The sequence below is a fragment of the Symsagittifera roscoffensis genome, chromosome 3 (assembly GCF_963678635.1).
Source record: "Symsagittifera roscoffensis chromosome 3, txSymRosc1.1, whole genome shotgun sequence".
Lineage (NCBI taxonomy): Eukaryota > Metazoa > Xenacoelomorpha > Acoela > Convolutidae > Symsagittifera > Symsagittifera roscoffensis.
In genome coordinates, this window is record NC_087064.1 from 41939915 (window position 1) to 41954870 (window position 14956).

The 14956-nt window shown below is 36.2% G+C and overlaps 1 protein-coding gene across 4 annotated transcripts in view; it reads left to right on the forward strand.

Annotated features, from left to right (window-relative positions):
• The first annotated feature begins 2664 nt into the window (after positions 1-2664).
• The window catches only part of LOC134841622 (solute carrier family 2, facilitated glucose transporter member 1-like), a 33132-nt gene continuing 20840 nt past the window's right edge, over positions 2665-14956 (forward strand). Inside the window, exons 1-2 of one of the 4 annotated variants that reach the window (XM_063857650.1) lie at positions 2665-2781; positions 13045-13226. In XM_063857650.1, coding sequence (XP_063713720.1) covers positions 13059-13226 — 168 coding nt within the window. In that variant the 5' untranslated portion in view covers positions 2665-2781; positions 13045-13058. Of the gene's footprint in view, positions 2782-4646; positions 4676-5349; positions 5679-12874; positions 13227-14956 lie in introns of those variants that run through there. The other 3 variants (XM_063857651.1, XM_063857652.1, XM_063857649.1) reach the window with 3 other exon arrangements.

Genomic DNA, 14956 nt, shown 5'->3' on the forward strand with positions numbered 1-14956 from the left:
TAGGACAAAGCCGCAGAGAGAAGCCGAAAAGAAAAACAAGTGACTTAAAATGGATAATTTACTCTAAACCTCGAGAGTTCGATTCTGGCGCATCAGTGTTTTTTGTTTTCAGCTTTGCCTCTGTGTCGGAATATGTTTTTATCGTACTTATATAATTACTTACTCGATTTCTATAATTTGTTTTTTCACATGCGAGAGCCAGTGTGCTTTAATTAGTGTGCTGTTACAGTTACTTTGACTGCAGCACGAGAAATTTCCGATAAACTACCTTTTAGTTCATCGTATTTTGCAAATAATTTTTTCAAATGTTTTTGGATAAAAGTTTGAATTTTTTCGGAATTGTTTTTCGTCAAAATTTTCATCAGTTCATTTTCCATTTTTTAAATGCGTTTTTTTAAAAAATTGTTTCACTTTTTTAGCAGCCGAAATTTCAAAGAATGTTTTTTTTTAAATTAAAAGAAATCATAATAAAATTGAAAGTCGGTTGTAATTTGTTAAATTCTGGTTTTGAATTATGCTTTTCATTTGTTTTTCTTCCCTCAAATTTCATCAAATTATGTTATGCGGGCGTAGTAATCTTAAGTGCGCCGTTTTGAAGGCGAAAATTTTTCTTATGCTTGTGTGTCTGGAGTTTTGGGTCGTAAAAAGTTTCGACTTTGTTTAAGTAATGTTTTCACTCAACTTTTCAAATAAAAGCGACTCCCGTCTCGTTTTCTATTTACTATCATGTATTGCAATATTTGTTTTTATCGCCTCTGGGTGAATTTGGTTTCCTTAAAAGGTTAGTTCGAGTGAACAGGTTTCGCCATGCTCTATCGGCTTAGTAACCTCACGTTGCGTCGTTTGTTTGGATATAATTATCTTTATGCTAAGGTTAAGCAATTTTCGCTCAGATTTTTAGGGTTTTTTTCTGGGCCAGGTTTTTCTGGTTGCTGGGGAGACTGGTAAGACTTCTTCTCGTTGCTTGCGCGCTCGTTGTGCGGTGCGAACTAAATTTTCTTTGGATGGTAGGGCTAGTTGAGTGGCAATGTTGTCTGTAATGGGCTGAATGGCGACTGCGACGGTTGGGGTGTTACTATCGCTTAGATCCTTGATGTTTTTCAAAACTAGTCGAGCATCAAAGTTTTCTCCATCCGTAATTGCTGTTGCGTGGCATTTATGGGTTTGGTACTTTGAGCAGTTCCAATTTGTGGTTGTCTTGTTTTTGCGTTTAAGGTAATACTCGTGGCCTGATACCACTAGCATTTGTTAGTTTTTCGAAGATAAAGTAAAATGGGATGACGCTTCAAACATTATATCTGATCTGATAGAGTGGTATAACAATGGTTAAAGAAATAGGCAGTATGATTTTTTTTTATAAAACTCACAAACGTCTTTTGTTGCCTTCAATTAGCACCATGTAGGTTATCTCTGTTTTAAACGCGTGAGTGAGGGATTATTTCTCAAACTAATCGAAATGCAATTATTTTTGAGATGCTAGAGGCATCAAGTGAATTAAGACTAGCTTTTCAGGCCTCAATTAGTAAGCTCAATTGGACTACTTCTGTACTTATAAAAAGGACTTAATTTGAAACAAATTATCGTCATTAAAAGGGGGTTAAATTGTTGTGAGGTTATCATGTTACGGGGTTGTAAACAGAGGGTGTTAAATATCGTAGGGTTAAAGAGTGGGAAACCATTTTTGACTTCGTACCACTTTGTAGTTTTTATTCCAATGCTACATTAAGGCGACAATTGTCACTGTCGGCCTGATTATTCTTAAAATAATTTCATTCGTGATTCAAATTGTTTCATAAAAAATTATTGAAAGATGCAGAATTTTTCACCATTGAAAAAATTGGTCTTTGAGCCCCGGCCAATTTTTTTTTGGCCTAGCTAGCCATTCCATGTTAGTGATGTATCCCAAGTGGTGCGAAGCTCTGCTTCGCCTCTCTATGTTTACAGAAATAGCAGTAGTAGCAACTAGCTCAGATTATTCCGACCTCAGTAAACATTGCAAATATTAAAGAAAAAATGTGTGGCGTTTTCTCAGTGAGGGATTCAAATTAAGCTCGAAGAACAAAATAGCTTTATAATGTCAAAACTTCGAATACGATAGAAAAGATGTGATTGATATAACACATCCCCTGGGAGCTTTTTGAGTTGTCTGAATTATAAAAAATTAAACACAAAACTACAAGCGCCAAATGACCTAAGTAAGAATATGCGTTGACACTTAATTCGCATGTAAATTAAATTTAATGCATGAAAAGAACTTAGTACATGTGGTTAGTTCTTTTTGTAACAAAAGTATTAAACGCTCAAACTGAAATTTGACTATAAAGCTGTTTGATTTTTTCGAGCTCAATTCAAATTAAATTGCTAAGAGGTTTACTATCTACGCTCTTCGAGTACAAAAAAATTATCTATTGATCTAGTTTTCTCAAGTATAGTTAAAATATGAAAAATTGGCGTGTGTTAAAGTAACATACGACCAGTCCTGTTCAAACTATATATTGATAGTTGAAGGGCAGTCGGAACGACCAGTGATCTGCCCTGATATGAGAAGTCACGTAATTTATTATCGTCTTTGGTCAATTGAACGACCCCACCCCTAATTCTCTTGTAAATAGATTCTTGATATGATGCTTTCCCAATGTAAAAATCAGTCAATTGTTCGAGATTCAGTAATGGATAGGTGAGGTGTGTGGATTCTTACAAGAGTTGGGGGTATTTGATCTGCAGCTGGAACCGTTCTCATAAACCGCAATGACTCCTGAAACAACTGCTCTGAGGTAGAATGTAAGTTCATTCGCTCTAGTTTTCAATGAAACATTTTGCTTTATAAGGAAAATGATGGAAAAAAAAGAATTTGAAATTGACAAACAAAAAATCCAATATGTTGCAAAAGAAAAAGGAAGTCGAAAAACTAAACAGATATACTTCATTATTTTCTATACGTTTCGATCGACTTCTGCTCATACTCAAATACTTTCTGCGGCTTTTATAATTTAGAAAAGTCCATTGACCTTAAATGTGAGCGCTTTTTCAAAATAGTTTAAATTACGCCCTATCGAGTATCTCAAACTATTTGGGTCATTCGGATAGTTTATCGCTATCCAACTTGGAAAGATAAGTGAGAGCGTTTGTTCACAATTTTTTTTTGACTGTTCGTTCAATCCTGTATCCAAATTTAGTGACCCCTTTGCTCAGTTTCTTCTTAATACATAATAAACGATTAAGTCGGATTAATCGTAAAATCTCACCCCAGTCAGTTTAAGGGGGAGAAAATGCGGATTTTTCAGTGTAGCCAAAAATTATTGAAAACTTCAATTTAAGGGATTAACTGCAAACAAATACAATCTGGCATCAAAATTTGGAAACCCAATCAAATAGCGCGTTTGTTCGAACTGCTTGTGTTATACAGCATTATTTTTCAAAATTAAGACATGGCTAGGGGAGATTATGGTAGGCTAGTTGGAGAAGGAGTGAGTATACGGTCAATCCATAACTAAAATCATTAACTTTCATGTTTGATTTTCATCTGAATTTGAAGTTATCGATTCCAAATGGATCTATTACGTAGTATCTTTATTTATCGATTCACAAACTTGTTGTTTTGACGCATTAACTAATCAACTCACCTTACTTTAAAAGGCATTTTCAATCTGAAGGGTTACAACTTGAGAACAAAACTCATGAACCAATAATTGTTAACCAAGTCTGAACATTTGAAGGCTGCGTACCTTTCCTACTGAAGCTTTCAACTTGAATTTTGGAACTCAACGGAATCATCGCTTCAATTCAGGTGATTATTTACTCTGGCGATAAGCAAGGGTATTTTAATTAAGTACTCGATTTCTTTCCTCTGAATGTATTTAGGCACAGAATTCAAATAAAACTACCTTCATTTAGGTCGTAAATAGGTGTAGCCTGTTTCCGGTGTTAGTTTTTTCGAATTAATTTTCTTGAAAAAAAATTCTAAGATTTTTTTTGGATTCGTTGTTTCCGTCAGTTCATTTTCCGTTTTTGTAAACTAGCGTCAGCTTAATGTATTGTTACGAACCTTCTTTTTTTCCTCGCCTTACTCGCAAATAAAAGTGTTCATTAAAAGGTAACTTATCTGGAAATTTCCTTGTAGCTTTGGAAATTGCATAGCATCTGTTCTCTGCTTTATTTGTGACTAGTGTTTGGATATAACCTATTAAGCTTTCGTAGCTGAGTGGTTAGGGTGTAAGACTCTTAATCTCTAGGTCGCATGTTCGAATCTCATTCATAGCCGATTTTTTTGCCAATTTGAGGCCTATTTCTACTTTTTTATTGCTTTTTGTAGAGCTGCTTTTTTGTCGTGCTTCGCCTCTGTGCTTAAGATTAATTTTGTTTGTTTTTGGTAGTGTTTTTTGGCTTTTTTAAGCTTGGATTTTATTTTGATTTTGAAATTGATGTTGAAAGTTTGTAAGTTGTCATTTTACCAAGTCTGATGTTAAATATTTTTTTTTTGTATACATTTTCGATTAAATGGTTTCGGTTTGTTTTATGACATAGTGAATTTTTATTGCATTGTTTCGTGGGCAAAAATTCCTGCTCGAAAAAATTAGGTATTATTAGACTTGCGAGAGCAAGTGTCTTGAAATCGGGAATAAGACTTTTTCCAGTAAACAACTTTTCTCCTGAAACAACTGCTCTGAGGTAGAATGTAAGTTCTTTGGCTCTAGTTTTCAATGAAACATTTTGCTTTATAAGGAAAATGATGGAAAAAAAAAGAATTTGAAATTGACAAACAAAATCCAATATGTTGCAAAAGAAAAAGGAAGTCGAAAAACTAAACAGATATACTTCATTATTTTCTATACGTTTCGATCGACTTCTGCTCATACTCAAATACTTTCTGCGGCTTTTATAATTTAGAAAAGTCCATTGACCTTAAATGTGAGCGCTTTTTCAAAATAGTTTAAATTACGCCCTATCGAGTATCTCAAACTATTTGGGTCATTCGGATAGTTTGTCGCTATCCAACTTGGAAAGATAAGTGAGATCGTTTGTTCACAAATTTTTTTTGACTGTTCGTTCAATCCTGTATCCAAATTTAGTGACCCCTTTGCTCAGTTTCTTCTTAATACATAATAAACGATTAAGTCGGATTAATCGTAAAATCTCACCCCAGTCAGTTTAAGGGGGAGAAAACGCGGATTTTTCAGTGTAGCCAAAAATTATTGAAAAATTCAATTTAAGGGATTAACTGCAAACATACAATCGAACATCAAAATTTGGAAACCCAATCAAATAGCGCGTTTGTTCGAACTGCTTGTGTTATACAGGATTATTTTTCAAAGTTAAGACATGGCTAGGGGAGATTATGGTAGGCTAGTTGGAGAAGGAGTGAGTATACGGTCAATCCATAACTAAAATCATTAACTTTCATGTTTGATTTTCATCTGAATTTGAAGTTATCGATTCCAAATGGATCTATTACGTAGTATCTTTATTTATCGATTCACAAACTTGTTGTTTTGACGCATTAACTAATCAACTCACCTTACTTTAAAAGGCATTTTCAATCTGAAGGGTTACAACTTGAGAAAAAAACTCATGAACCAATAATTGTTAACCAAGTCTGAACATTTGAAGGCTGCGTACCTTTCCTACTGAAGCTTTCAACTTGAATTTTGGAACTCAACGGAATCATCGCTTCAATTCAGGTGATTATTTACCCTGGCGATAAGCAAGGGCATTTTATTAAGTACTCGATTTCTTTCCTGTGAATGTATTTAGGCACAGAAATCAAATAAAACTACCTTAAAAGTTTTTTTTGGATTCTATCAAATAAAAGTTTTTTTGGATTCGTTGTTTTCGGCCTAGTTTCCGTCAGTTCATTTTCCGTTTTTGTACACTAGCGTCAGCTTAATGTATTGTTACGAACCTTCTTTTTTTCCTCGCCTTACTCGCAAATAAAAGTGTTCATTAAAAGGTATCTTATCTGGAAATTTCATTGTAGCTTTGGAAATTGCATAGCATCTGTTCTCTGCTTTATTTGTGACTAGTGTTTGGATATAACCTATTAAGCTTTCGTAGCTGAGTGTTTAGGGTATAAGACTCTTAATCTCTAGGTCGGATGTTCGAATCTCATTCATAGCCGTTTTTTTGCCAATTTGAGGCCTATTTCTACTTTTTTATTGCTTTTTGTACAGCTGCTTTTTTGTCGTGCTTCGCCTCTGTTTAAAATTAATTTTGTTTGTTTTTGGTAGTGTTTTTTGGCTTTTTTAAGCTTGGATTTTATTTTGATTTTGAAATTGATGTTGAAAGTTTGTAAGTTGTCATTTTACCAAGTCTGATGTTAAATATATTTTTTGTATACATTTTCGATTAAACGGTTTCGGTTTGTTTTATGACATAGTGAACTTTTATTGCATTGTTTCGTGGCCAAAAATTCCTGCTCAAAAAAATTAGGTATTATTAGACTTGCGAGAGCAAGTGTCTTGAAATCGGGAATAAGATTTTTCCAGTAAACAACTTTTCTTACACGTTTTAACTTTTCTCTATTTTGATTTTTAAGGATTCTTTTCAACATCCAGGTTCCTCATGGCCTAGAGCTACCGCCGTCGACTTTGTTCCCTGAGGTCTGGGGTTCGACTCTCAGCCGGACCTTGTTTTTTCAGCATGTATGCATTTGAAAAAAACTCGGTAAAAGCTGAATTGTTGGACTTCCATAATTCCGCTAAATTTTTGTCGGCTTAGTTGCCACATCAGACATCTTGTTTGGCCTATAAGCATCTTTCAGTACAATTGCGAGTGTTGTTCTTTGCAGGATGAGGAAGGTGGAATTGAAACGTTTTAAATTTTTTTCGGCGCAACAGTTGTCTGCTCAATGATTGTCCTCTTAGTTGCCACATCACTGATTTTTTTCTTGTGCTGTAGGCAAACCCCCTTGAAAGCGAAAATGCAAGTGTTGTTCATTCTAGTCTCAGGCGGGAATTGTTAGACTGAGGTGGAATTTTTGAAATCGGGAATAAGACTTCTTCCAGTAAACAACTTTTCTTACACGTTTTAACTTTTTTCAACTTGATTTTCAATGAATCTTCTTAAGCTCCAGGTTCCTCCTGGTCTAGAGCTACCGCCGTCGGCTTTGTTCCCTTATGTCTGGAGTTCGAGTCTCAGCCGGACCTTGTTTTTTGAGCATGTATGCAAATGAGAAAAAAACTCGGTGAAAGCTGAATTGTTGGACTTCCATGATTCCGCTAAACATTTCTCGGCTTAATTGCCACATCAGACATCTTGTTTGGCCCATAAGCATTTTTCATTGCAATTGCGAGTGTTGTTTTTTGCAGGATGAGGGAGGTGGACTTGAAACGTTTCAGTTTTTTTATATTATTTCGGCGCAACAGGTGTCTGCTCAATGATTTTCGGCTTACTTGCCACATCACTGATTTTTTTTCTTGTGCTGTAGGCAACCTCCCTTGAAAGTGAAAGTGCATTTGTTGTTTGTTCTAGTCTCAGGTGGGGCTTTTTATTCTTAGGTAGAATTTCTTTTACTGCTCAACTTGTGTCTGCTCAAAGATTATCGGCTTTTTTTCATCGTTGTATATTGCGTTGTCGCTAATTAGCCTCGTGATAGCAAGGGTTTTGCAATGGGGTACTTTATGTTTGTTTCCGGCACAATTGGTCCGGAGGTTGCGATCACACCTGGGACGGCAAGGGTCCTGGGTTCAAATCTGACAGGACCTGTTTTTTTGTATAAACGAAGTATTCCGTTTCACAAAAAAATTGTCGCGTCATTATTTGTCTGTTTATATTTTGTCGACTTAGTTGTCATTTTGTAGAAGTGTTACTTTTGTAGTTTTTTTTATACATAATAATTGCTTTTAGTGTTCTGATTTACCTCTGATGTTTGTTGTTTTACTAACCTTGACTTTTTATGTTTTCTTTTTAGGTTGAAATTTTAATTCTGACCAAATGATTTGGGCCTATTTTTTATCGGCTTAGTGACCTAATTTCGGTTCATTTCAAGGAAAATATTTTTCTTATTGCTCACATCTGTATCGCAAAAAGCGCTAAAAATCTAAATAGAAATTCTAGTTCGCGTGTTTTCATGACAACTAATTTTTTTGGGCTTTTTTTCATTGCCTTTTCTTTCGGCTTGTTAAGTTTTGGCCTATTTTATGGCGGTTTAATGGTATATTGCGTTTTTCGACCAGCGAAAAAATGTTGTGTGTGCGTGTCTGTGTTTTGAGGGTGAAGTAGACTTATTAAATTAAGTCATCTTGAACATTTTTCCGTTGAAAGGATTTCTACCAATGTATTTTACGGCTTTGTTACCGTTTGGTAAACTTTCTTCCGATGCATATTTAACATTTCATGGTCTTGGCATGTTTTTTGTTTGAAAACTAGCCTTATGTTTTCTTTTGATATATCTAGTCTTTTCAACATTTTAGATTTTTTTTTACTTTGCGGCTTTCTTGCTTTGTATTGCAATTAATGCGAAGCTCAGCTTCGACTCTGTTTAATAATCAAGTTTCTACCATGCTAGCCTAGAATGTACTTCTATCGAGACTCACGAAAAATTAATTTTTGGTAGACTTAGTTTTTTCAACGTTTTTCCATTTTTTCTACTTTTGTTTTCTGTTTGCGTTTAATCGCAAGTGGTGCGAAGCTCCGCTTCGCGTCTTTGATATAAGCCTTACATGTGAATTGAAAGGCTTTCCGAAACTGAAAAACCAATCATGTAAGTCCCGAAAAAGCCGAGTCCTAAAAACTGTTCATTTTTTCCAAGAACTACTCAACAATTTTTACGCCGTGTGAGTGATTTGTCATTCCGTGATGACTTTCACAGCGTGTCACATACACGCTGATGCATGGCCGATTGGTTGCTGAGGCATCGCCAAAAACAGCGAGCTAAACAACATACGATTAATGAAGTTAGATGTAAGTTTGAGCAATCAGAATTCGAGTTGAATAATTTAGGGACGTCTCGGAAAGATTTTTTATTTTAAGTGCTATGAACGTTACTTCAAAAAAAATCACCATTTGAGATGCGGTGTTAAAAACCTAATTGTGCAAAAGAAATTTTGTATTTAGTTTAAGAAGTTTAGGTTTTTCTAATTTTCTGTTTTATTGGCCTTCGCCTCATTTATTTTATGGCTCAGTTTTCGTTCCTTTTTCAAATCGCTAAATCAATTCACACATAAATATTTGACTCGAGGTTTCAATTTTTGTATCTAGAATCTTTGAATCTTAGTGTTCCGACCGTATAAAGTGGAGAGAAATTTTGTCTGCGGTTCGTTACCACAAATAATCTACGGAGTGAGTTGTGATATATCATATCATATTGAAGCCTTTTAATTCATGATTGCCTTTTTTCTGTTGAGAAAAACTGGTTTGGAATCTTTTTTCTCTATTTTCGAAAGAATGAAGCGAGCGAGTAGGCCTCTTAAAAGGCTTATATAAGTAAGCTGATAAAGTAATGCGATAGAAACTTAACCCCATTCAAATTGCGTTTTGAAGTTTCTTGTTTTAGTTCCTTTTTGGAAATGCAAAATTTAAAAAATTCATGAATTTCTGCAAAAAATTGTTTCGATTGTGAAGACAGCAGTTGTCGATCACGTCTAAATCAGTTTTGATTTCTTTTTTTTTTAAGTTCACCTCATTTGCTTTTTAAAAGGAAGGCAAACTGCTTCATTGAACAGCAAAAAACTAAAGATCACGAAAAACGTGATCGACTTCGAAAATGGATTTTAGTTTTCAGATTTGTCTGCTAAATATAAATTTACCTTTTGATTCGGTTTTCTCAAATTGAGTTAGTTAGCAAAAAGTCAAAACGATTTTGGTTTGTTTTATGACACAATGATTTTTTTGCGTTGTTTTGTGCGCAAAAATTCTTGTTCGAAAAAATCAGGTATTATTAGACTTGCGAGAGCAAGTGTGCTTGTAATCGGGAAGTGTACTTTTTCCCGTTAAGAACTTTTCTTACAAATATGCTGTGACTTTCAAGTCTTGCTACTTTCAAATGCTGTTTTAGTTACTTAAAAATCACTGACTGCATCTTAGAAATTTCTATTTAACTACCTTTTAGATAATCGTCTTTCAAGGGCGGATCTAGGGCGGGGGGGGGGGGGGGGGAGTTGGATTTTCAAAAAAATTTCGAAAATTTTGACGACATTTTTTTAAGGTCGACCAAATTGATTTTTCGAGCTCTCCCAAAGCACTGTTTTGCCCCTATTTGCCGTTTTTGGGCACTTTTTGAAAAGCCGTCTTGGGCACTTTTTGAAAAATTTTGACAAAAAAAAATCGCGTTTTTTTTGGCCCTCAAAGTTAGTATATATTGGCGCCCAAGGCGCCTTTAGAAAAATTTTAGGGTCGTTCGGCCAAAAATGGATTTCTGAAAAAGTATCAAAGGGGGGAAGTAGGGGCTCGTAGTAACATATCAATTATGGCGAAAAATCTCCCTTCAATCAATTTTGAACGATTTGTGAAACTGATTTAATCTCCACTTACGCGTAAAGAGCGCGAAAAAATATTGCGCGTTAATTGTCCCAAAGTGGCAATTTTTAAACCCCCATAAATTTACGAAAATTGAACAAAACCCTTTGAATGATGTAAAAAAAAATTCCGTGAAAATTGGCTAGTTAAAAAGTCTAAATTGGCTTGAAGATAAAAACCCTTCCCGAGCACAAGTATTCAGTTACTTTCGTATCGAAAGTCGGAACAATGAACTGCTTAAAGCACTGATGTAGTAACATTACGAGGACAAACTGTACATTCCGTGCATTGTAAACGGATTCCGCAACAGGCCAAAATCCGATTTGTCACAGAATCCTCAACATTTCTACTGTTTTTGATCTTCTTTGCTGTTTTGGATTCCACACACAAATACTTAAAACATTGTACCGCTCAAAATTGCTCCAAAAATAGGCAAATTTGCGGAATCCGCAACTGTTTTTGCGGAATCCAGAACAGTTTGTGGAATCCACAAACGAATAATAAGACATGTGTATAGTTACATTGAGCTGTTTCGGAATCCGCAACTATAAGCGGAATCCGCAAGTTGTAAGTGAAATCCGCAGTTTGTAAGTGGAATCCATATTTTGTTTGCGGATTCCACTTATATTTACGGATTCCACTTACATTTTGCGCATTCCACTTACATTTTGTGGAATCCACATACAGCTGCGGAATCACTGAACTACCAAGTGGCAAGAATAATCACGGGAGCGCCCAAATGATCGGACGCCGCAGCAACCTGCCGCGAAGCTCAGCTTCCACCGATCCTTCATGTTGCCGAAGAGGAATCAGCCAGGCTCTTCAACAAAATCGAAAACCTGGACTCGAGCCACTACCTGGCGCACATGACAACAGACGCCCCCGACGAAGACTGAAAGCGCACGGAACACGAGTTTTTCGCCCCTGCTTCAGAACAACAGCCAAGAACCGACTTAACGACATCGACAGCACGGATGTGAAAAAACTGCTCAAAGACGAAAGAGAACCGCGCTTCTTAGAACACTACCTGCTGAAAACCGATCCAGAGTCTATACACAGAAGAGCTACAGGCGGAGAGTTCCTGGAGTCAGTCACAGGCAGATCGCGGACCGAAGAAACTACCTTACACCGACTCCGACTGAACCGCCACATACCACTGAAAGCAACAAAACACCGACACGGAAACACCGAAGATCCCTCTTGCGAGCACTGCGGGACCAAGGACGAAGAAGACCCTGAGTAATTCCTCCTCTTCTGCCCATGATGGGAGGCCGAAAGAAAGACCTGCCTCGGCGATCAACCGGACTTGAAACTGCTGCAGACGGCCCCCGAGAACATGCTGAAGTTTGTCCAGAAGACTGAGCTTTTCTAGCCCCTTATTTCAAGATAAAAGGCCGTCACACACAACAACAATCCAGAACAACTAGCTATATTTGCTTGCTGCAGAATCCGCAACAAAATAACTGTGCCGACAAAATTTACGTTACAGCTATTTGTACGCGGAATCCGCGAAACTTTTGTAAGTGGAATCCTCTTACTTTTTGGAACATGTTTAAAGATTTGTCTCTGGAATCCAGGAACATACAGACACTATCCAGTGCACAGTTTGGCCTCGTACTGAAATTAGCAGAAATAGCATAAACACGATATATTTTAAGCGCATTTTGAAAGGAGTTTTTGATTTTTTTTAAATAGTCTTGTTTTTCAATTGTTTCATGGCCCTATAGATAAATGCAAACCCGAATCAATTTTTCATTGCAATATTTGTCTGTATGTTATTGAAAGTTCCGTTCGGTACCAATTTGGACAGTTCTATATAATTTTTTAAGACTTCAGGAAGTTTCGCCTAGCGGATATTGTCGTCTGATTCTCGTCTGCTACAATTTTTTTGTCTGCCCGTAATCATAGTCATTACTTTAAATCGGAACTGGCGATAAGGTGAGCTTCGCCTCTGTGCCGGACTTAAATTTAGCGGTTTCCGATTTTCTTTTTAATTTGTGCAACAAGAACTCGTGTTAACATTCTGTTTCCTTTGTTGAACTATTCCGTATCTCATTGCTGAGATTACTGAAACTTGATCATATTTGGTTCAACTACAACCATATAAGCGAGGAAATGTTTCTGATTCTGAAATTCCAAAATTTCAGCAGCCGAAAATTTTCTTGTGGTTTTTGAAAAATGAAGGTTTTAATTTTGTGCCAATAGTTGGGGATGATATATTGAACTTATTGAAATTAAGATAGGTGTTGGAAACTCCCGTTTAAAGAAACAAATTTTTCACCTTTTAAATTGTTCTGTTCTGACATTAACCAAAAAAAGGTTGACGACATTTGTTATTTGTCCCTTACAAAGTTCAATGCTATCAATTTCAGAGTGCCATTTTTCCATTGACTCATTTTCTTCTTGTTATTTTTCTGCAAATGTCACGACATATTGCTGAAATTCATTTGAAGTTTGACTTCGAGCTTCTATATAGAAAAGATTCACTATTGCCAGCTATTAGTTGATTAATCATCATTCGTTTTTTTGAGTTGCTGATAAATTTCTAAATCTGAAAACTTCAAACAATGAAGCCATTTTACTCCTCTCTAGACCAGAAGTCGAACATGGCGCGCTCGGAGGACCAAAGAGCTCTGCACGACAATGAAGAAAGGGCGAGTGGGAATGGCGGGGGCAGTCAAGTGACAGGCACTCTTTTGTTCTCCATCTTCTCCGCTGTGTCCTGCACTGGACTGTCATTCGGATTCAACACTGGAGTTCTCAACAACCCATCAGTAATGATCAGAAAATCAGCTTTTTCCTGAAATCTTCTGGTACAATTCGAAGTGTACGGAGTAATGAACGTAGTGAAGACTCTTATATAGGTCTTGCTGATTTTTTGTTAAGGAAAAAGTCAAAATATTGATGCACTTGATAAAGTTTTACTAATTCGAGGCTTATTTCTATCTTTACTTGTTTCACTTTATAAAGCTGGTTTTTTTTTTCGTTTTCTCGCTAGTATTTGCGAAGCGCAGCTTCGCCTCTCTGTCAAAATACTAATTTTTGACAATGATTTTATATCATCCGAAAAATATCGATGCTCAAAATTCAAATCATAATTTAGATTTGTTGCGTCCCTTTAGAATCTGACCAATTTGGATTGCAATGCGAAAGTTCTAGGCGCAAAAATAACGGCCTTGAACCGCAGAAATGAACCGCTTTGCTCAACAAAATAACTGTTTGGAATGTGGAGAAATGATAGAAACGGAAAGTTATGACCTTCGGTCTGTACTCATAGATTAATTTCAGATAAGGTGCACCGTCTGTTCGTCACGCTCTTATTTTCGGCCGGATAGATTCGTGCAACTTCCTAGTCTAATACCAATCTTAATCTTACTCTTTTATCTCCTAGTCTCAATAGATCTAGTGTATACTGGTTTTCGCGAGTTAGTTCTTGGAGTTTATCCAGAAGGAGAACAACTGTAGTCTAAGATTTATTTAAGTTTTTCTGGTGCTGAAACTACAAGTATCAACACTACAAATAATTGTCAGTGCTAGGGATGGAATATGATTGGTTAGTCAGTAAAATTACATAGAGATAGTTTTATCAATAAAATAATTGGTTTATAAATACTAGTCCAAAACTGGTTCCACCCATCCGGTGTTTAAAGAGTTTTTAGTTTTTAAATAATTATTGTAATGAAGGACGGATGGCGAGATTTCTTATTCTTTGGGGTAGTTTTCTTTGGAAGTTTTGAGCAGTGAATTCTTGAAGAGGGGAGAGATGTAGTTGTTCGTGTAGATGAAAGAAGATAAGTTTGTTCGTGTTTCAAGATGGGACTCGTTGATCGTGGGTAGTCTTGGGTGATTGTGTCAAGACTTCTGATCGATGCAATGATGTATCGATTTAATTAAGTTTGGAGCGAGACTACGTGCAGTATGAAACTTGACTTTTTCGTGTGAAGTGCCAAGTGACTAGGATCGGTATGTGAGATCAACATCGAGATGACCATTGGTCTGGTTCAATGGGTTTCCTTTGAGCGATGTTGAGTCCATACTTAAAATCCTTTGAGGGTAGTGACTACGGCAGCAAACCAAATAGATTTGACATTCCAGAGTTGGAATGTAGTCGAGTTATCTTCTCCTTTGCTGCTCGTTTCTTGTGCTCTAAGAAATCTTTACATACTGCATTTATATATTTTCATCTTGTTAGTTAAGTTTTATTTTAAGTTATGATTTATTGTTTGTTGTCGCAAAAGCGTTTTATTTAAGTTCGGTTGTTTTAAAGAGTTAAAGAGTGTAATAGAGTATCGGAGTCGTAGTGCATGGTGTGGGCATGTACTTCGAGCGACGTCGTTCTGGTGGGTGAGGCCAGTAGTGGGCTATATTTTAATGGTCCCTTGTGCAGAGTCTCTTTGTATGTTCAACTTTTTGTAACATTTTCATTTCGTGTTCTTCTCTTTTTTGTTTTGGTTGTCTTTTTCTCAAAAGTAGAATCATTTGTTTTGGGTTTGTCTTTTGACTT